The sequence below is a fragment of the Scylla paramamosain genome, chromosome 9 (genome assembly GCF_035594125.1).
Source record: "Scylla paramamosain isolate STU-SP2022 chromosome 9, ASM3559412v1, whole genome shotgun sequence".
In the NCBI taxonomy this organism is placed as follows: Eukaryota; Metazoa; Arthropoda; class Malacostraca; order Decapoda; family Portunidae; genus Scylla; species Scylla paramamosain.
This window is the reverse complement of record NC_087159.1, coordinates 15727501-15750000: the sequence shown is the minus strand read 5'-3', so window position 1 is coordinate 15750000 and position 22500 is coordinate 15727501. Positions and strand designations below refer to the sequence as shown.

Genomic DNA, 22500 nt, shown 5'->3' with positions numbered 1-22500 from the left:
TTTTTTCCAGAAAGACTGTAGTTTGTGGTGGTGGTAGTAGTAGTAGTATAGTAGTGGTAGTAGTAGTAGTGGTAGTAGTAGTAGTAGTAGTAGTAGTAGTAGTAGTAGTAGTAGTAGTAGTAGTAGTAGTAGTAGTAGTAGTAGTAGTAGTAGTAGTAGTACACACCTGCCGAAACGATAATTACTTCCAGTGAAGTCTAAAGCACTGGATCAGGGGTGTTGAGAACTTATCACTAAACCCAGCTGTGACGCCAGTGAACGTTTCCCTTTGAGTCTCACAAAACACGGGGGCAGTGACAGCCTGCCCTCTAAAAAGGCAATTCTCTTCCTTCACACAAAACTACATGCACCTAATTACGCACACACCCTTCACTCAAAATTCAAAATTATCATGGCGACTCCTACACCAGCCTCGGAATCCCTATTTCGGGAGGGAGCCATAAATGTCCCCAGATCGAACTGCTCTTCTGGTATCGACGGTGTCTTTACATTCCCGCCCCCCCTCAACTTTTTCTTCATTAACTTCTACAACATTCGCAGTCTTAGATCTAATTTTCAGTCGGTAGAACACCACCTCTCCAGTACTAAACCTCACTTTTTTCTTCCTCACTGAGACACAGGTGTCTGAGGCAACTGACAGTAGCCCCTTTTCTGTTCCCTCCTATTTTATCTATCCTCATTTTCAATCCAAAGCTACATGTTGCGTCTATGTACGCAACGACTTAACCTGCTCTCGTGCCCATGTTCTTGAATCTTCCGAATTTTCCACCATCTGGCTACGACTACAGAGTCACTCTCAAACTAAATTTATCTGTGGTGTATACCTCTCACCTAACTCCTCTGGCTATAAGAAATTCTTTGACTATTCAACTTCTAAAGTGGAGCACATTCTCTCTTCCCTTTTGCAGAGATCTCCATTCTTGGAGACTTCAATGTTCACCACCAGCTTTGGCTTTCCTCTCCTTTCACTGACCATCCTGGTGAACTAGCCTTTAACGTTGCTATCCTTCACGACCTAGACCAACTGGTGCAGGTCGTGGAGGATTGCAACCTCTAATCCTTCTACTTATGCTGTTACGCTATATTCTCCGTTGGGCTCTTCCGATCCCAATCTCATATTTGTATCTTGTCCTATCGTTCCAGTTCCTCCTCAGGATCTCCTAAAGCGGAGGTGCCTCTGGCGTTTTGCCTCTGCTAGTTGGAGGGACCTGAGGAGGTACTATGCTGACTTTACTTAGAATGACTACAGCTTCCGTGTCAGACCAGTCTTTGTGTGCCGGGCGCATAACAAAGGTGATAGTGTCTGGCATGGAGGTGTACATTCCTCACTCTTTCTCTCGACCTAAACCTTCCAAACCTTGTTTTAACACAGCCAGTTCTCGTGCTATACATGATAAAGAGGTGGCCCACAAAAGGTACTTGAGCCTTCCATCACTAGAACCTCATGCGCTTTATATTTCTGCCCGGAATCATGCCAAGTCTGTTCTCCAACTACCCAAAAACGCCTTCATTAATAAAAAAAAAAAAAAGAGTCAAAATCTTTCAAGATCTAACTCATCTCGTGACTTCTAGCACTTAGCCAAAAACATCTCCAATAACTTTGCTTCTTCATCTTTCCCTCCTTTTTTTTCAACCTGATGGTACCACTGACATCTCATCTATTTCTAAAGCTGAACTCTTAGCTCCAGCCTTTGCTAAAAACTCTACCTTGGATGATTCAGAGCTTGTTCCTCCCTCTCCTCCATTCTCTGACTACTTCATGCTATCTATTAAAATTCTTCGCAATGATGTTTTCCATGCCCTTGCTGGCCTAAACCCTCGGAAGGCTTACGGACCTGATGGGGTCCCTCCGAAATTGTGCCTCGGTGCTTGCATCTTGCCAAGTCAAACTCTTTCAACTCTGTCTATCAACATCTACTTTTCTTTCTTGCTGAAAGTTTGCCAAGAGTCAACCTGTTCCTAAAAAGGATGACCGTTCTGTTCCCTCAAACTACCGTCCTATTGCTTTCATTTCCTATCTATCTATTTTTTTTTTTCTTGTATCCTCAACAGAAAGATTCTTAAACATCTATCACTTTAAACGTTCTATCTCATCACTAGTATGGGTTCCGTCAAGGCCGCTCTTCTGGTGATCTGATTTTCCTTACTGAGTCTCTTTTTAGAGATTTTTCTGAAACTTTTGCTGTTGCCTTAGACATATCAAAAGATTTTGATTGAGTCTGGCACAAAGCTTTGATTTCCAAACTATCCTCCTACGGCTTCTATCCTTCTCTCTGTATCTTCATCCTTTCTGACCGTTGTATTGTTGCTACGGTAAACTGTCACCGTTCTCTTAAATCTATTAAGAGTGGTGTTCCTCAGGATTCTGTCCTGTCGCCCACTCTCTTCCTATTATTTATCAATGATATTCTAAACCAAACTTCTTGTCTTATCCACTCTTACGTTGATGATACCACCCTGCACTTTTCCAAGTCTTTTCCTAGACGTCCAACCCTTCAGAAAGTAAACAATTTACGTAGGGAAGCCACAGAACTCCTGACTTCCGATCTTTCCAAAATTTCTGACTGGAGCAGAGCAAACTTAGTATTGTTCAGTGTCTCGAAAACTCAATTCCTCCATCTACCAACTCGACACAACCTTGCAGACAACTATCCTCTCTTCTTCAATGACACTTAACTGGCCTCCTCTTTGCAGTGAACATCCTCTGTCTTTTACTTATAATCTAAACTGGAAACTTCACATCTCATCTCTAGCTAAAACATCTTCTATGAAGTTCGGCGTTCTGAATCGTCTCCGCCAGTTTTTCTTATCCCCCCCCCCTCCACTGTTAACTCTGTACAGGGGCCTTATCCGTCCATGTATGGAGTATGCTTCACATGTATACCACTCTTTTAGACAGTGTGAAATAAAAAAACTTTTCGTCTTATCAACTCTCCTCTAACTGACTGTCTTCAGCCTCTTTCTCATCGTTTCATCTTTTGCTATCTTCTACCACTATTTTCATGTTAACTGCTCTTCTGATCTTGCTAACTGCATGTCTCCCCTCCTCCCACGGCCTCGCTGCACAAGACTTTTTTTTTCTTTTTCTCATCCCTACTGTCCAACTCTCTAATGCCAAAGCTAACCAGTATTCTCAATCATTCATCCCTTTCTCTGGTAAGCTCTGGAACTCCCTGCTTACTTCTGTATTTCTGCCTTCCTATGACTTGAAGTCTTTCAAGGGGGTTGGTTTCAAGACACTTATTCCATATTTCTGACTAATGTTTTCGACTGTTCGGGGACTGGCACCTCAGGGGGCCTTTTTTTTTATGCAATTTTTGTTGCTTTTGGCCGGTGCCCCTCCTACATAAAAAAAAAAAGTAATAGTAGAAAAATAGTAGCAGTAGTAGTAGTAGTAGTAGTAGTAGTAGTAGTAGTAGTAGTAGTAGTAGTAGTAGTAGTAGTAGTAGTAGTAGTAGTAGTAGTAGTAATAATAATAATAATAATAATAATAATAATAATAATAATAATAATAATAATAATATGATGATGATGATAATGAAGATGATGATGATGATGATGATGATGATGATGATGATGATGATAAGAGAAGCATTATGCACTAATCAGTTTCTATATAATTATATTGTTATGTTTTTTGTTCAACTTTCTTGGTTTTAATGTGATTCTTATTGTACATTTATTGTGAGTAAAGAATATTAAATTTAATTAATGCAATAGTAGTAGTAGTAGTAGTAGTAGTAGTAGTAGTTGGTGTTACTGCTGTTATTGTTGTAGCAGCAGCAGCAGCAGCAGCAGCAGCAGCAGTAACAGTAGTAGTAGTAGTAGTCGTAGTAGTAGTAGTTGCAGCAGCAGTAATAGTAGTAGTAGTACTAGCAACAACAGCAATAGAACTGCACCAGCAACACCAATAATAATAGCAGCAAAAAGAACAATAGCGTCAACAGTAGTAGTAGTAGTAGTAGTAGTAGCAGCAGCAGCAGCAGCAGCAGTAACATTAATAAGCGCGACTATGCCGGCGTAACCTGCATTAACTGGTGTGGGAATAACATTACAGTATATTCAAGACACACAGCACGCCCTCACACTACGCCGTGCTGCACCAAATTGTACACTCTCACATCCACACACACACACACACACACACACATACACACACACACACACACACACACACACACACACACAGACACACACACACAGACACACACACACACTAAGGTTCTCGAATGTAAATTTTTCCCACGATTATTCTACTCAAAAACTTTTCCCCAGAACAATCCCCTGTTGATAAAATTAGGTTGGGTTTACTTTAGGTGAATTCCTGAGTGAAAATACTGATATTAGAGCATAAGAACAAGAAAATAAACATCCCTATTCTTGTCACATAAACATAAATTATAAGAAATTTTATGGAAATAATAAAATTAAATTCTGAAATACAGAAAGAAATACACAAAGACAGCACCACTGTAATTATAGATAAAAATAAATAAAGATAATAATATAAAAAATACCAATCCCTCTTATACACAATGAAATTGAAATAAATAAATGAAATATAATTAAATAGAAAAATAAAAAAAACAATAAAATTTCTAAATAGCTACCAAATCACTCCAACACATTTCTGCAAAAAAAATGATAATAATAAATAAATGAATAAATAAATAAATAAATAAATAAATAAATAAATAAATAAATAAAATAAAATAAAACAAAATAAAATAAAATAAAGTAAAATAAAATAAATAAATCATAATAAATAAATAAAGTAATACAGGTGAAGAATTAAAAGTACCTACCACGCCAAGCCCACGCGCAGGTACTAATTGCACAGGTAAATAAACACGAGCGACACTTGATGAGGGAAACAAAAAAGTCATCATCGGGCTGTAAATCCTGACTGAAGAGGGAGTGGGAGTGGGAGAGGGGAGAGGGAGAGGGAGAGGGAGAGGGAGAGGGAGAGGGAGAGGCAGTGGGAGGGAGATGTCTGATTAACTCTGCCTCCGCGCGGTAATGATCCGAGATTATAGGAGTGACTTTCGCTAATTAGAGGCAATAAAGTGATAATGTCCTGGGCCGTTTTGCGCGAGTGTGTGTCTGTGTGTGTGTGTGTGTGTGTGTGTGTGTGTGTGTGTGTGTGTGTGTGTGTGTGTGTGTGTGTGTGTGTGTGTGTGTGTGTGTGTGTGTCAGTTACCCACCCACACACACACACCCACACACACACACACACACACACACACACACACACACATTTCACCAGTACACATCTTGCCCTTTATTCCCTCCTCCTTTCCTTTGTTCCCTTTTCATTTCCTCCATGTCCTCCTCCACTTTTCTTATTTTCCCTCCCAATTCTCTCCCCTTGTCTTCAATTTCCTAAACATCTTCCTTTTAATTCCCTCTTCATTCCCTCCACCCCTCTTTGCTAATTTCTTCTCCACTGCTTCATTTCCTTTTCCTTCATTTCATCCTTCTCTTCTCTTCCTCCATTCCGTCATCTTGCTTCTCCATTCCCTCATTTTCTTTCCCTACATTCCCTCCTCTTCTCTTCCTTTTCCTCCATTTCATATTTTTTTCTTCTCCATTCTTTCCATTTCGACCCCACATTGCTTCATCTTCCTCTTATTTTCCTCCTATTTCATCATCTTTCTTCTCTCATTTCCTCATTTTCTTTCCCTACAATCCCTCTTCCTCTTCTTCTCTCCCTCCATTCCATAATTTTCTTCTCCAATCTCTCATTTTCTTTCCCAACATTCCCTCCTCTTCCTATTTTCCTCCATTTCATCTTTCTTCCATTCTCTCCCACCTCTTCTCTTCCAGCCTCCCCCTCCTCCTCCTTCTCCTCCTCCTACTCTGTTTTCCTCTCTCACCACCCACATCTCATTCTATCCTCTTCCATCCTTCTCCTTCTCGTGCTGTGCTTTACTCTCACACTCCCTCTCACCACCCAGCTCTCAATGGCAATAACACACGTATTCGCTACCGAAAAGAAGATAAAAAACGGAAACTTTATGGCTACGTCCTGATGGGCTTAGCAAGGAGGAGGAGGAGGAGGAGGAGGACTGGGCAGGGAGAAACTTTAACACGCCATCTAGTAGCGGACGCATAATTGTATGTATGAATGTTAAATATGAGATATGTATGCTGAGGCAGCCACGCACTTCACTGAAATTAGAGGCAACTCCTAACTGGGTGGAGCTGTACGTGAAAAGTTGAGTTGAGCCGCCGCAGCCACAGTGTTCGGGTGTTCCTTGCCCCTTTACGTGTGTTTCATTTTATGTGTGTGTGGGTTTATGTGTCTGTTATATTTCTCCTTCGTTATGTCTTGTACTTTTCGTGCGGTTTTCTCTTATTTTTCTTTTTCTTCTTTAGGTGTGCCAGTGTGTATGATACTTATGATTAATTTTCTTTATCTTCCTTAGTAACTGCTATACTATTACTCTCTCTCTCTCTCTCTCTCTCTCTCTCTCTCTCTCTCTCTCTCTCTCTCTCTCCTCTCTCTCTCTCTCTCTCTCCTCTCTCTCTCTCTCTCTCTCTCTCTTTTATTTTTTCTATATTTTATGGGTGACTTTTTTTTTATGTGGCTTCCAGTTCGCCATAATCTTATCATCTCTTTCATGGACAAGCGTGTGACTATGATAGTTCTTTTATGCTATTCTTTTTGTCTTGTGTGTGTGTGTGTGTGTGTGTGTGTGTGTGTGTGTGTGTGTGTGTGTGTGTGTGTGTGTGTGTGTGTGTGTGTGTGGTGTGTGTGTCGTGTGTGTGTGTGTGTGTGTCATATTCCCTGGTCTTTGGCTACTTCCTTCTTCACTGCTTTATATACAGTAATGTAATGTCCTTCTCTCTTTTCACTCCCCTTAGATTTTTATTCAGAGGTAAATGTTTTGCTGTAATACTTTCGTGCCTTTTGTCTTTATATAATTTTCCCTATCTTACTTTCTCATACACTGCCATTTTTTTTTTCCCTTCACTCCTTTTATATTTTCTTTCTTAGGGAAGTGTGTGTCATATATTTTTCCCCTCTGCATTCCTTCATTTCTTCACTGGCTCGTGTATAACAAAAGTGCGTCTCCCTTCTCATTTTTTATATATTTCCTTTTATGTGTGACAATGATATTTTTTATTACCTTTAATTTTGCTGCTACGGCCGTCCTTTCTTAGCATTCAGAGCACTGTAAAAGAGCTGTCTGCATGAACATACACATGGAGAACGATTAATTAAGAGGCTTTAGTATGGGAATAATTGAGTAGCAGTGAAGTGTTTAGTTTGTCTACTGCTTTCTGCATATTAGTTGTAGATTGAAGTGTCATTACCTCTTACTGTTACGCCTATAGAATCAATGTCGTGATTTACTTATTTATTCATTAATTTATTTTATCATGTCTTATATATTTTATTTTATTCATCTATTTATCAACTTTATTTTACCTTATCTATTCTATTTTATTTTTTTTATTTCCATTCTTCATATATATATATATATATATATATTATATATATATATATATATATATATATATATATATATATATATATATATATATATATATATATTATATATATATATATATATATATATATATATATATATATATATATATAAGAAAAGAAAAAAAAATCGAGTCAAGAGGCACTCCTGGCATTTTTTTCTGTCCATAATCTACGACTTATCCGTCAATGCATCCATCACACGAACAATAAGCATTTTTAATCACGGACTAACTTTTAACTTTTATCTATATGTTTTTTTTCTGGCTATAATCTATAATTTATCTGTTATTTTATCCCTCAGTCAAACAACAAACAGTTTTCATTTCAATATCCCTAACTATTTTTTTTTTTCAGTCATACATTTTTTATCGTATATTTTTAGCTGTCAATAATCTATTAACACCTCCGTCATCATAACACACGGGACACACACACAGCATCCACCCTAAAGCATAAATCCACTTGTCTGTATTGTATCTCTGTATTGCATCATTCCCCGTCAGCACCAATATACGACCGGCACTTCTCTGCCCCTATCATCATCCGCCATCGCATCAGTGCCTCCCCTATCACCTTTCCATCATCGTTTATACTTTACAACTTTCCTCGTAACCTTCCATTTCCACCCAGTACCTCTCTTCCTTTCTATAGTGCCCCATCTTCGTCATAACCTTTCTCGCATCAGACACTCACACATATACATCATCCCTATTATCCTTTCCTATGTCACCCATATCATTCGGCGCCACATGACCACGATGAAGGCGCCAAACTTTCAATGAGTTATGATCATCGTATTCAAAAGCCATCCTATAACTTACTAACACCATAAACACATACTCGTACACAACACTCATTTTCATCCCTCTTTCATTCACACCATTCATCCACTCACAGCCATTTCATTACCTGCCTCAATATACTCATAAAAATACACATACCTACTGCCCCTCCCATACATCTCCTTCAAAATATCCCTTTACTTGGTTGTATCCCACCAATACACGTCAACACACACATCTCCACTCCTTCACCCATATACCCCCTAAAATCACCCCTTTACTTGTCTGTACACCTCCTATACCTCTTGTACCCTTCCCATATCTCACTCTATCAACTCTCCATTTCCTGTCAGCACGCTATAGACGCCCATACATGTCGCCACCCATAACTCCAATCCCTCAGTCATCCTTATCGTCCCTCAAAACGCACCTCCGTCCAGACACACCTCTCATAACGCCCTCAGGAGCACTCACTTTGTCACCGCCGCTGGTCACACAGATTCACAGGACGGGGCAGTAATTTAGCATAGAGTTACCAGATGTGGGTCGTTTTGAAATAGTAGATGGTAAAGGGTGTAGTTTGAGTAGTAGGTGTTATAGTGTGAAGTCTGTTTTTCTACCTGTTTGTTTGTCTGTCTTTCTGTTTGTACGTATGTCTGCAAGAAGAAATTCGAATTACAACAAATAAATAAACAAAAAGAAATACTACCCTCGGATAAAAGGAAATTAAATAAAAGGAAACGAACGCAAAAACAAATTGAATGAAAACAAATAAAATAAAACATTACCCTTCGAAAAAAAAAAAGAAAAAGAAATAAGGAAATAAAAAAAAGTATAAATATTGCATCTAATAAACACACACACACACACACACACAAAAAAAAAAAAAAAAAAAAAAAAAAGGCAACGTATCACTTACAGATTATCGTACATTCCAGCTCACAGCAGTTTGTACGTAGGAGAAGTAACGCTTATCACATATCACATTTCATATAACCTCACTGATCCATCACCAAAACCTTACCTATTAATTTATCCTTCCCAAAGCATCAGACTCCACATAACCTCACTATACTCAGGGACTCCCACGTGTAGGCATGGTGGCTTCTTGCAGTTTCCCTTATTATCTTACCTGCGTATCTTCAATTAATCCCCCACCCACACAGGTATCATGGATCAGGAAGCGGGACCTGCACGTGCTCACCACCAACACCTTCACCTACACCACGGAGTCGAGATTCAGCGCCGTGCACGTGAACAACTCCCCGTACTGGGTGCTGAGCGTCACACAGGCTGAACTCAACGACTCGGGCGTGTACGAGTGTCAGGTCGCGGCGCAGCCCAAGATATTCAAGCAGTTCCAGCTGGATGTCGTGGGTGAGTGGCAGTGGTGGTGGTGGTGGTGGTGGTGTTGGTTTTGGAAAAGATAATTGAAAAGATTGAGGTTTCGTGGATGCATACTCTTTCGTGGCAGAGAAAATAACAGAGAGAGAGAGAGAGAGAGAGAGAGAGAGAGAGAGAGAGAGAGAGAGAGAGAGAGAGAGAGAGAGAGAGAGAGAGAGAGAGAGAGACGATGGAAAACTGTGTGTGTGTGTGTGTGTGTGTGTGTGTGTGTGTGTGTGTGTGTGTGTGTGTGTGTGTGTGTGTGTGTGTGTGTGTGTGTGTGTGTGTGTGTGTGTGTGTGTGTGTGTGTGTGTGTGTGTGTGTGTTGAGGGTATACAAGGGATAAGCGCCTGGTTCTTGCCTGGCGTCTTTCCAGCCTTTATCTTATTATTGTTATTCTGGCTTCGATTTCCTATAAAGAGATTTTTTTCCCCTTCCTTCCATTTTACGTATAATTATATTACACCGTTTTCCCCTTATACGAGCTCTCTCTCTCTCTCTCTCTCTCTCTCTCTCTCTCTCTCCTCTCTCTCTCTCTCTCTCTCTCTGCTTGTTTACCTTCCATTACCACAGCACTCATCCTTTCGCCTTTTCGCCCTACGCTAATCCCTTCCTGTTCCTGTTCCTCATACCTCCCCTTCTGAACCCTACACACACACACACACACACACACACACACACACACACTTAACACTCCGCAATTTCCCTCACGACTTTCTACCTTCCCTTCACCTCCGTCTTCAATACCTTTTTTTTAACTTTCCCTCTAATACCTTCCATCCACCTTTCCTTCCTTCCCCCTTTCATTTTCGAATGTCTTCCTTGGACTTTTTCCAACCCTTTCTCATTCCATTCCAGCAGTTTTTCCTTCATTTTCACCTGTTTTTCTCGTTTTTAAGATTTTTATTCAACTAACCCACTCTTTCCTATCCTTGTTCTCCAATTTCCTCTCTTCTAATTGAAGCTTGATAATTCTTTTAAGAGATAAGTAAAAAAAAAAAAAATGAAATAGACTCAGTAATAAGGTTGTTAGCGCCGAGTCATTAGGGAGCTTATAAAAAAATTACACACATTTATGGGTTAAGACGATTCGTGGAAATAGGGCATATTTCCTACAGGGACTGCCACGTGTAGACCTGATGGCTGCTTGCACCTTCACTTATTTTGTTTTTGTTTTTATGTTCTTAAGAAGCTTTCAAAAAGAAGATTAGACTAAATTTATAGATGAGGAAGATGGTAAAAATAAGTGGGCATGTCTTAAACAGGGCCTGCCACTTGTAGGCCTGAAGGTTTCTTGCAGCTTCCCTTATTTTGTGTATGTTCATATGTTCTCAAGCGGCTTTAAAGAGAAGACAAATTTATGAATGGGACATAATAGTTGCAATAAGTAGGCATGTTTTATATGTGTAAATGTAATGACTTCTTGCAGCTTTCCTTGTTTTCTTACGTTCTCATGTCCTCGATACCCTCCCTCTGCGCCTCGTACCGGCAGTGCCCAAGGCCACCATCCTGGGCTCGGGGGACGTGTTCATGAAGGCTGGCAGTGACCTGAACGTGACCTGCAGAATCACGGGAGCCACGGAACAGGCCGCGCCCGTGACCTGGTACCACACCAACCCAACCACCCGTGAGTGCTGCAGGGAGCGGTGGGGGCAGGGGGAAGGAGAGGGTGGGGGAGGAGGAGGAGGAGGAGGAGGAGGAGGAGGAGGAGGAGGAGGAGGAGGAGGAGGAGGAGGAGGAGGAGGAGGAGGAGGAGGAGGAGGAGGAGGAGGACGGGTAAAGAACGGGAGGAGGAAGAGGAAAGTGCAAGGAAACTGAAGGTCGTAAGAAAGTGCATCAGATTGAAGGAGGGAGGGGCGGACGGAGGGGGCGAAGGGGGAGAAGGGAAGAGAGAGAGAGAGAGAGAGAGAGAGAGAGAGAGAGAGAGAGAGAGAGAGAGAGAGAGAGAGAGAGAGAGAGAGAGAGAGAGAGAGAGAGAGAGAGAGAGATTTAAAGAAGAGTAAAAAAAAAAAAATAGTGAAGAGAGCGATAGAGAGGCACACGCACAAAACCCATAAAAATAGAGTTAGCACCGAAGTTTTGATTCCTAACTCTCTTCATAACCTTGACCCTAACCAAACGCCATTCTGCCCGACCCCCTTCATCCCCCCCAAACCCCCAAACCTTCCTTTAAAACCCGCAAAAACTTCCCCCATCACTCCCTAACCCCCATACCCGAAACCTCCAAAACCTCCCCCCCCCCGCAGGCAGCAGCAACAACGTAGTGCAGGAGCTGAACTCTGGGAACCGCGGGGGTGTGCAGCTGGTGACGGACAGACGGGCGGGCACCAGCTGGCTCCTAGTGACTCAGGCGACATGGAGGGACGCTGGGAACTACACGTGTGCGCCGGACCACGCCACTCCGGCCTCTGTGGTGGTGCATGTGTTGGACGGTAGGTGCTGGGATGGTTTTGACGTGTTTAAGGGTGTTTGAAAGTGTTTGTGGTGTTTCAGGTGTGTTTCAGGTGTTTGGGCGGTGTTTGCTGGTGTATAAGTGTGTTAGAGTATTTGAGAGTGTTGCAGTGTTTGTTTCAGGATCTTTTACAGTGGGTGCGGATTTTTGAGTGGTGGATGTGTCGGACGAGGTGTTTATGAGGCGTTTGAGAGGTGTCAGGAGAGTATTTTGGTGTATTTGAGTGTTTAAGGGGGTTTAAATAATGATGAATGAGTTGCAGTGTTTGTTTTGAGTGTTTTGCGGTGTATGACGACGTTTGAGGGTGTGTTGAGGTATTGGAATGTTTGTTGGAGGAAGTTTTACGGTGTTTGAAGATTTATGGGTATTGCTTGTGCTAAATGGTTGATATTGGGGGAGTTATGTTTGAGAGGTGTTTGAGGGATGTTTAAGGGATGTTTGTAGGTATTTGAGGTTATTTAATGGTGTTATAAAAGTGTTTGACGATTGTGTGTCGCTGTTTGAGAGTTGTTTGAGGTGCCTAAGTGTTGAAGGAATGAGGGCGTTTGTGTGAAGGTGTGTGCGGTGTATGAGTCTTTGAGTAGTGTTCCAAAGGTGTTCCAAAGGCGTTCCAAAGGTGTACTAAAGCGTCTGAGAGGTGTTTAGGATGTTTCACTGCAACTGACACATCTTACTTTAATCATAAACCACTAAGAGATATTTTTAGCTGCTTTTTTTTTTTTTTTTTTTTTTTTTTTTTTATGTAGGAAGGATACTGGCCAAGGGCAACAAAAATCTAATAAAAAAAATGCCCACTGAAATGCCAGTCCCTAAAAGGGTCAAAGCAGTGGTCAAAAATTGGTGGATAAGTGTCTTGAAACCTCCCTCTTGAAGGAATTCAAGTCATAGGAAGGTGGAAATACAGAAGCAGGCAAGGAGTTCCAGAGTTTACCAGAGAAAGGGATGAATGATTGAGAATACTGGTTAACTCTTGCGTTAGAAAGGTGGACAGAATAGGAGTGAGAGAAAGAAGAAAGTCTTGTGCAGCGAGGCCGCGGAAGGAGGGGAGGCATGCAGTTAGCAAGATCAGAAGAGCAGTTAGCATGAAAATAGCGGTAGAAGACAGCTAGAGATGCAACATTGCGGCGGTGAGAGAGAGGCTGAAGACAGTCAGTTAGAGGAGAGGAGTTGATGAGACGAAAAGCTTTTGATTCCACCCTGTCTAGAACAGCAGTATGAGTGGAACCCCCCCAGACATGTGAAGCATACTCCATACATGGACGGATAAGGCCCTTGTACAGAGTTAGCAGCTGCGGGGGTGAGAAAAACTGGCGGAGACGTCTCAGAACACCTAACTTCATGGAAGCTGTTTTAGCTAGAGATGAGATGTGAAGTTTCCAGTTCAGATTATAAGTAAAGGACAGACCGAGGATGTTCAGTGTAGAAGAGGGGGATAGTTGAGTGTCATTGAAGAAGAGGGGATAGTTGTCTGGAAGATTGTGTCGAGTTGATAGATGGAGGAATTGAGTTTTTGAGGCATTGAACAATACCAAGTTTGCTCTGCCCCAATCAGAAATTTTAGAAAGATCAGAAGTCAGGCGTTCTGTGGCTTCCCTGCGTGATATGTTTACCTCCTGAAGGGTTGGACGTCTATGAAAAGACGTGGAAAAGTGCAGGGTGGTATCATCAGCATAGGAGTGGATAGGACAAGAAGTTTGTTTTAGAAGATCATTAATGAATAATAAGAAGAGAGTGGGTGACAGGACAGAACCCTGAGGAACACCACTGTTAATAGATTTAGGAGAAGAACAGTGACCGTCTACCACAGCAGCAATAGAACGGTCAGAAAGGAAACTTGAGATGAAGTTACAGAGAGAAGGATAGAAACCGTAGGAGGGTAGTTTGGAAATCAAAGCTTTGTGCCAGACTCTATCAAAGGCTTTTGATATGTCCAAGGCAACAGCAAAAGTTTCACCAAAGTCTCTAAAAGAGGATGACCAAGACTCAGTAAGGAAAGCCAGAAGATCACCAGTCGAGCGGCCTTGACGGAACCCATACTGGCGATCAGATAGAAGGTTGTGAAGTGATAGATGTTTAAGAATCTTCCTGTTGAGGATAGATTCAAAAACTTTAGATAAGCAGGAAATTAAAGCAATAGGACGGTAGTTTGAGGGATTAGAGCGGTCACCCTTTTTAGGAACAGGTTGAATGTAGGCAAACTTCCAGCAAGAAGGAAAGGTAGATGTTGACAGACAGAGCTGAAAGAGTTTGACTAGGCAAGGTGCAAGCACGGAGGCACAGTTTCGGAGAACAATAGGAGGGACCCCATCAGGTCCATAAGCCTTCTGAGGGTTTAGGCCAGCGAGGGCATGGAAAACATCATTACAAAGAATTTTAATACGAGGCATGAAGTAGTCAGAGGGTGGAGGAGAGGGAGGAACAAGCCCAGAATCGTCCAAGGTAGAGTTTTTAGCAAAGGTTTGAGCAAAGAGTTCAGCTTTAGAAATAGATGTGATAGCAGTGGTGCCATCTGGTTGAAGTAGAGGAGGGAAAGAAGAAGAAGCAAAGTTATTGGAGATATTTTTGGCTAGATGCCAGAAATCACGAGGGGAGTTAGATCTTGAAAGGTTTTGACATTTTCTGTTAATGAAGGAGTTTTTGGCTAGTTGGAGAACAGACTTGGCATGGTTCCGGGCAGAAATATAAAGTGCATGAGATTCTGGTGAAGGAAGGCTTAAGTACCTTTTGTGGGCCACCTCTCTATCATGTATAGCACGAGAACAAGCTGTGTTAAACCAAGGTTTAGAAGGTTTAGGACGAGAAAAAAGAGTGAGGAATGTACGCCCTCCATGCCAGACACTATCACCTCTGTTATGCGCTCAGCACACAAAGACGTGTCTCTGACACGGAAGCAGTAGTCATTCCAAGGAAAATCAGCAAAAATACCCGCCTCAGGTCCCCCCAACTAGCAGAGGCAAAACGCCAGAGGCACCTTCGCTTAGGGGGATTCTGAGGAGGGATTGGAGTGATAGGACAAGATAAAGATATGAGATTGTGATCGGAGGAGCCCAACGGAGAAGAAAGGGTGACAGCATAAGCAGAAGGATTAGAGGTCAGGAAAAGGTCAAGAATGTTGGGCGTATCTCCAAGACGGTCAGGAATACGAGTAGGGTGTTGCACCAATTGCTCTAGGTCATGGAGGATAGCAAAGTTGTAGGCTAGTTCACCAGGATGGTCAGTGAAGGGGAGAGGAAAGCCAAAGCTGGTGGTGAACATTGAAGTCTCCAAGAATGGAGATCTCTGCAAAAGGGAAGAGGGTCAGAATGTGCTCCACTTTGGAAGTTAAGTAGTCAAAGAATTTCTTATAGTCAGAGGAGTTAGGAGAGAGGTATACAGCACAGATAAATTTAGTACGAGAATGACTCTGTAGTCGTAGCCAGATGGTGGAAAACTCGGAAGATTCAAGAGCGTGGGCACGAGAGCAGGTTAAGTCATTGCGCACATAAACGCAGCATCCAGCTTTGGATCGAAAATGAGGATAGAGAAAGTAGGAGGGAACAGAAAAGGGGGCTACTGTCAGTTGCCTCAGACACCTGAAGTTTCAGTGAGGAAAAGAAGATGAGGTTTAGAAGAGGAGAGGTGGTGTTCTACAGATTGAAAATTAGATCTTAGACCGCGAATGTTGCAGAAGTTAATGAAGAAAAAGTTGAGGGGGGTGTCAAGACACTTAGGGTCGTCGACGGAAAGGCAGTCCGACCTGGGGACATTTATGGTCCCCTCCCCAGATGGGGACTCCGAGGCTGGTGTAGGAGTCGCCGTGATTTTAAAATTTTTGGAGTGAAGGGTGTGTGTGTTATTAGGTGCTTGTAGTTTTATGTGGAGGAAGAGAGTTGTCTTTAGAGGGCAGGCTGTGACTACTCCCCTTGTGTTGTGAGACACAAAGGGAAAAAACGTCCAGTGAGGTCACAGCTGGGTTTAATGATAAGTTCACAGCACCCCCTGAACAGTGCTTTAGACCTCACTGCTTTAATCTGCTGCTTTAATTCCTTTTCTTTTTTATGGTGCTTCAACACTTTTTACTCTGATTTTTAGTGCTATGAATTGTTACGTGCGGCAGTGAATGGGTAGAAGGTATCTCGAGGATATCTGAGGCTGTTCCAAAGGTGTTCTGCAGGTGTCTGACATGTATTTGGGATGTTTCAAGGTGTCTAAGGGTGTTGGTGTGAAGGTACATGCGGTGCTTGAGGGAGGTGTGTGTAAGTAATGGGCGGTTCTGTGCGTGGCATTGGAGGATTGCTTTTTATTTATTTCATTTATTTTTTTTTATTTATTTATTTTTATTGGGGGTGGGGTATGTTACTGTGAGGGAGAGGCGCAGGGCAGGTTTTCTGGTGAGATGCGTTTTTTGAAGTGTCTTTTCTGAGGGAGAAACTTTTGTGGGGAGTAAAGTTTTTCGAGTGAGTGGGGGGCTTTTTTTTTTTTTTGGAGAGTGGGGGCGAGGGAGAGGTTAAATAAAATGTGTTTTTTGGGGGATGAGATATGTTTGTTTGTTTGTTTATTTCTGAGTGTGTGTGTGTGTGTGTGTGTGTGTGGAAGCGCTCACTTTACTGAAGTAAAACAAAGGAAAGGAAGGTGGGAGAGGAACACACACACACACACACACACACACACACACACACACACACACACACACACACACACACACACACAATAACAAACCCAATCCACAATCTGCTGTAAGTGCCGTCGGCGCCTCCACCAGGAAAAGGTCTTATTCCTTTTATCAACCTTTCTGTGCCTCCACTCCTTCACCTTTCCCTTCTTCTCCTCCTCTCACACCTCTCACTCTCTCTCCTAACTCCTCCTTCCTTTCCATGCCCTCCTCCAAGTTTCTCTTTTCCTCCTTCCTCCTATTCCTTCCTTCGCATCACTCTTAAGAATTCTCAGGCACTCTTGTCCGTAGTAACGTTTTCCTTCCCTCCCCCCCTCCCTCCGTTCCTTCCTTCCCTTTTCATTCATCTTTCTTTTATTCCTTTATTCCTCTTCCAGTGCACAGTCTTATGTTTCTGTTTCTCTCTTTTCCTCCAATTTTGTTTTTTCCCTTTTATTTCCTTCTACTACATTTTATAATCCTCGCCCAGATTCTTTCTGTTCCCCTCTCTTTCTCCCCAACACGTCATCCTACCCAATCCCAGTCTAGGGCACCACATGACCCGTGTTGTGAGTATATAATTAGTCTTCTAATCAACCTGCCAAACCCTCAATCATAGGGCATTGTCGTCCCAGTCCTCCCCTGCCCCCTAGCAGCGACTTGAAATACTACTCGTACATACGGCTAGTCTTACTCCATTAATAGTCAACCGCGGAACTTCATGACTGAAATAAAGATATTAGAGAAAGCAAGCGTCTGTCCTCCTCGTAGCGTAAACTTGGAGCACTGGACACCATTCCCTTTACAGCTAACAGCAGGGTTTTGTGACAGGCAAACTAAAAGAAAACGGTTATGCCTTCGGATGAGAAAAGGTTACGAGATAAAGATGTTAGAGAAAGCTTGAGCCTGTCCTCTAGCGGTGACTCGTTACACTGCACTACTCGCCCTCGTGACTAAGAATACTGAAGAATACCACACGTTAGCATCAGAAAAGGTTAGATAGAGACGTTAGAGATAGCACGCGCCTGTCCACTCCCGTATACACACGCCTTGCCTCGTCCCGCTTCTCCGCCGCCTTGCAGCACACACGAGCAACTTTCAAGGGCGAGAAAGTTGACGTCAAGTGCAAATACCCGTGCAGTTGAGGTGAGGCCGGTGAGACGATGCTGCTTTCAGAAAACTCACCAGAGTGGACATCCGCGGCAAGACTCGGAAATGTGAGGGAGGGTGAGGGCAAGTGAGGGGAGAGTGAGGGGAAGTGAGAGACGGGACGCAGGATGTCGAGTAAGAGGGTGAAGGCAAAGTGAATGGAAAGTGAGGGGAAATATAAAGTGACGGGAAGTGAGGGGAAAGGGATGAGGAAGAAGGAACGGTAAGCGAGCAAGAGGGTAGCTGGGGGATGAAGGAAGGTGAAGGGAGAGAAGACAGAGAAGGAAGGGAGTAAATGGTAGGAAGTGTGAAGGTAAGGTAACGGTGGACAAATATGAGGGGAAGTGAGGGAAGGTGAGGCAGATTGGGAAGAGTGAGAAAAAGTGAGAAGAAGGATGTGTGAAGCTTAAAAAGGAAAAAGAGGGAATGATAACTGAATATGAGGATGAGAGAAAAAGAGGGAAGGTGAGAAAGATATGAGAGGTGAGGGAGGAGTGACTGGAATTAAGTGTAGAGCTGAGAAGTTAATGAGGAAAGATGAGGAGACACTAGACGAGGATGAAAATGAGAGGTGAAGTGAGGGAAGGAGAGAGAGAGAGAGAGAGAGAGAGAGAGAGAGAGAGAGAGAGAGAGAGAGAGAGAGAGAGAGAGAGAGAGAGAGAGAGAGAGAGAGAGAGAGAGAGAGAGAGAGAGAGAGAGAGAAGAGAGAAAAGAGAGAAAGTAGAATATATGGAACTGAGGAACTAATAAGTAAAGATGAGGTGACGGAAAACGAGTAAGGGGAGAATAGAAGTGAGAAATTAAAGGAAATGAGAAGAGACGAGGGGAAGGAGGCTGGAGTGGAAGAGCACAACATTCCTCATCATCAGTTCTCATCAGCTGTCATCGTCCCTCACCGTCTCCTCGTCCCGGGTGGCGGCTGTCGAATAAAGACGAGGTTTGCTCACGACACATCAATCTCCATTCCTCAACATGTCTCAATGTCCCCCGCGGCTTCACCGGCAAATAAGGGCGGGAGCGCTATTCGGCCCGCTCCAGGAGAATCACGGGACAGATGACGGGAGCGCTACTCGGCTCGGTCCAAAATACATCTTAACAATACTCACAGGGCAAGACGTGCAGGAAATCAGGAGACAGACAACATGAAAATACACCTTGACAATACACACAGGGCAAATCGTGCAGGAAATCAGGAAGGGACAGATAGAGAACGCGGTATTCGGGTCGGGCCCAAAAATACCTTGACAAATAGACATGAGAGAAATCAGGGGACAGAAGCAGACGCGGAACACGGCTCATATCAAAATATACCTTAATAATATACAAAACAAAACATGCAGGAAATCAGAAGACACACAGAGGAAGCAGTATTCGACTCGGGCCAAAATAAATCTTAACAATACTCAAGGCAACACACGAGAGAAATCAGGCGACAGATGCAGACGCGGCATCCGGCTCAGATCAAAATACAGCCTTAACAATACGCACAACACAATCAGCTTATATTGAAAAATACTGGAATATAGTCAAAATACGTGGTGAAAAATATGTGTTGGAATACGGTACACACAGCACTGTACGTAAAAGTGGTTAAATCCAAATTAAACCTTGGTTCAGAGAGGCTGCGTAGGCTATAGCGAACAAGCCACACAAAAATATAATATGTTGTAAACGACACCACTCTATTTTCCCATATAATTGTACGGGACTCAAAGAATAAATAAGGTTAAATGTTAGTCTTTTTTCTCATATTATTGTAAGAGGCGTAAATGTTAATGTGAAAGGTCAAGTTTTCTCTTCCGCAGCAGCAGGTTGGGCTCGCTGAGTGATTACTGATGGCACACTGACACATTTTTGTTAAACCGTCGAGAAAAACGTGATGGCGGGTCGTGGAGAAGCAGCGGAGCGTAAAGGAGCGTGTCCCTTCTCGTCCTGGACTGGTAGCCTCACATTCCCATGAAGCTGCTCCAAGCTGAAGATAATAAAACCCAGCCCCTCCTCACGCCACTCACTCACGCCGGATCCCAGCTGACGTCGCGTGTTCCCGGTCGTGCGGCGCTCAACGATCTCTCCTACAAGTATCCAAAACTTGTCCTACACGGGGAGGCGGCTCGGCGTGATCCGCGGTCATTACATGCCTGATCCCTGCCGCCGCGGGTTTAGGATTTGCTGCAGAAAGCCGCCCTGTACCACTCCACACTCAAATCCACAAATAAAAAAAAAGTCACCGTGTAAAATTCGAAGGGAGAAAAAGGTGTGTTCAAGTTTTCTCCATGAATTCTTTGAAAGGTAGCGATGGTGCGTAGAAGTTTGTGGAAACGGCACAGTTTTTCACTACGTTGTGCCCGTGTGGCTGCCTGGTAGGGACACCGCCGCTCGGATGGCGTTCCCGTGCCGCCGCCGCCATTCCTTGGCCACACAAACTTGCCGCCCCGAAAGTTGCCTCATTCATGCCTCATAAAGAGCACATTAAAAATTGTTTCTGCCAGATCAACACTGTTAACGTCCCCCACTTCCTTGCTTCCCTGAAAAAGTGACTCAGCGGCCTGCCCGCCACCGCCGCCAAGGCACGGGCCGGGCAGCCTGCCAGCACTGACGCGGTGACGAGGCTGATGGGATGCGCCGCAGTGAAAATGAAACAACGAGAGAGAGAGAGAGAGAGAGAGAGAGAGAGAGAGAGAGAGAGAGAGAGAGAGAGAGAGAGAGAGAGAGAGAGAGAGAGAGAGAGAGAGAGAGAGAGAGAGAGAGAGAGAGAGAGAGAGAGAGAGAGTCAGCGAGGTGTGATGTGATAAAGCCGTGCAGCATCCTGACTGCCACACATGCTGAATCACCGCACGCCGCGACCCGAGGTGAGACAGGCAGACAGGCAGCCGGAGCAGGGAGGCAAGCCATTGTAGCGAGGCAGCGACACTCACTACACGCCCCCTGCACATTGTTACCTGGCGGGGCGGCGCGGGCAACTCAAAGGCCAGGGACCAAGGAAGAGCGGAAAGAGGGAGAACACTGAGGATACAAGAGCAAGTAACGCCCCAGGAAACCAGAGAACTAGAGTGTGGTGTTATATATTCTGCTTTCCAATCTCCATGTGTGTGTGTGTGTGTGTGTGTGTGTGTGTGTGTGTGTGTGTGTGTGTGTGTGTGTGTGTGTGTGTGTGTGTGTGTGTGTGTGTGTGTGTGTGAATCCTACCGCTGCCACCAATATACGCATGATAGTGGATTATGTGTGTGCACGTGTGTGTGCGTGGGTGAATGTAATATATGCATTAACACACCCTAACCTTCACCGCACCAGGAGGAGACTAACCCCTCTAATCCCCCATCTAATCCCTCCCCTAATCCCTGGTTGCAGAGGAGTCCCCGGCAGCCATGCAACCACACCTTCAGGCGGGCAGCTCCCCTTCCCCTTCCCCGTCATCCACCTCGTCGTCCTCGTCCTCCTCGCCCTCATCAGTTCAAGTCCTCGCCCTCAGCCTGGCGTGCTTATTAAGACTTTACCTGGCCTCTATACACGGCCGGGACAGGTGTGAGGCAGCGGGCTTGTCTCCAAATGCAGCTGTTGTGATTATTTGAGACTTGGCTTAACGCAGGTGGTGCTTTTGTCGCATTCATTGTGTGAGTTTTACCTTTCCTACATGCCCTGTGATGCTAGTGATGGTGTCGGTGATGCTAGTGGTGTTTGTGGTGTTGGAAATGGTGACAGTGGCGATCATATTGGAAAAGGTATGATGCTACTCTTAATACCAGTGGTGTTTTAAGAATGGTGATGTACGGATAGTGATTGTTGTGGGTGGTGTTGTGATGGTTGTGATGATGTGTGGAAAAGGGTATAGTTTTTTTAGTCATGATGATGGTGACACTATGTTAATGGTGATGATGGTTGTGATGATGATGATGATGATGATGATGGTGACACGGGTGATGATCGCAAGGACAACGACAACGAACAACTTAGGGAATAGAGCTAATAGTGATGACGATAATGATAAGTTGGGAAACGTGAAAAAAAATCCAGGTAAAGATAATGATGATGATGGTGATGAGGGTGATAATGAAGATGAAATGACCAAAAAACACACAAAAAATGTTTGCTAAATAGAAATGATAGAAAAGAAGACATTTCACGCAAACAGAGAGGAAAAGTGGAACGAAAAAAAAAAAAAGAAAGAAAGATAACAGAAAGAAAAACAAAAACAAAAACAGGTACTATATTATGCAAATGACTATGAGTGAATGAAACAAATGAACGAAATAAATGAAAAGACATCGTACGAAGATAAGTGACGTTTTTAATTACTCCTGTAGTGGCTATTTTCGTATTTATTTCGTAATTTCTAGCTTTTTTTTTTATTTCCACTCATACCTACGTACTGTTTCCCATTCCTCCCAGCGTCAGATACAAGCAGTGTCCGCCGCGTGTCCGAACAGGTGCTAAAAACTTAAACTTACTGGTTCAAAACACTGAACAAATCGTGACTGAAAACTGAACGTAACTAAATGGGGAGTTTACTTCATAGAGAGAGAGAGAGAGAAAAAAAATAAAATAAATAAATAAATAAAGTGAAATTCCAATGCAGTTTTACGTAACGTCCGAAACACTTTATTCTATT

At 43.3% G+C, this 22500-nt stretch overlaps 1 protein-coding gene and 1 long non-coding RNA gene across 4 annotated transcripts in view; one reads left to right on the top strand and one right to left on the bottom strand.

The window, feature by feature from the left end:
* LOC135103672 (uncharacterized) overlaps nucleotides 1–22500 on the bottom strand; it is a 174359-nt gene that overhangs the window by 124080 nt on the left and 27779 nt on the right. The gene's annotated exons all lie outside the window — the stretch shown is intronic.
* The window catches only part of LOC135103671 (contactin-5-like), a 78366-nt gene that overhangs the window by 54919 nt on the left and 947 nt on the right, over nucleotides 1–22500 (top strand). For both annotated transcript variants that reach the window (XM_064010236.1, XM_064010235.1), the window contains exons 4-7: nucleotides 9447–9657; nucleotides 11156–11290; nucleotides 11910–12095; nucleotides 21243–22500. The exon at nucleotides 21243–22500 is cut by the window's right edge and continues 947 nt beyond it. In XM_064010236.1, coding sequence (XP_063866306.1) covers nucleotides 9447–9657; nucleotides 11156–11290; nucleotides 11910–12095; nucleotides 21243–21463 — 753 coding nt within the window. In that variant the 3' untranslated portion in view covers nucleotides 21464–22500. The remainder of the gene's footprint in view (nucleotides 1–9446; nucleotides 9658–11155; nucleotides 11291–11909; nucleotides 12096–21242) is intronic.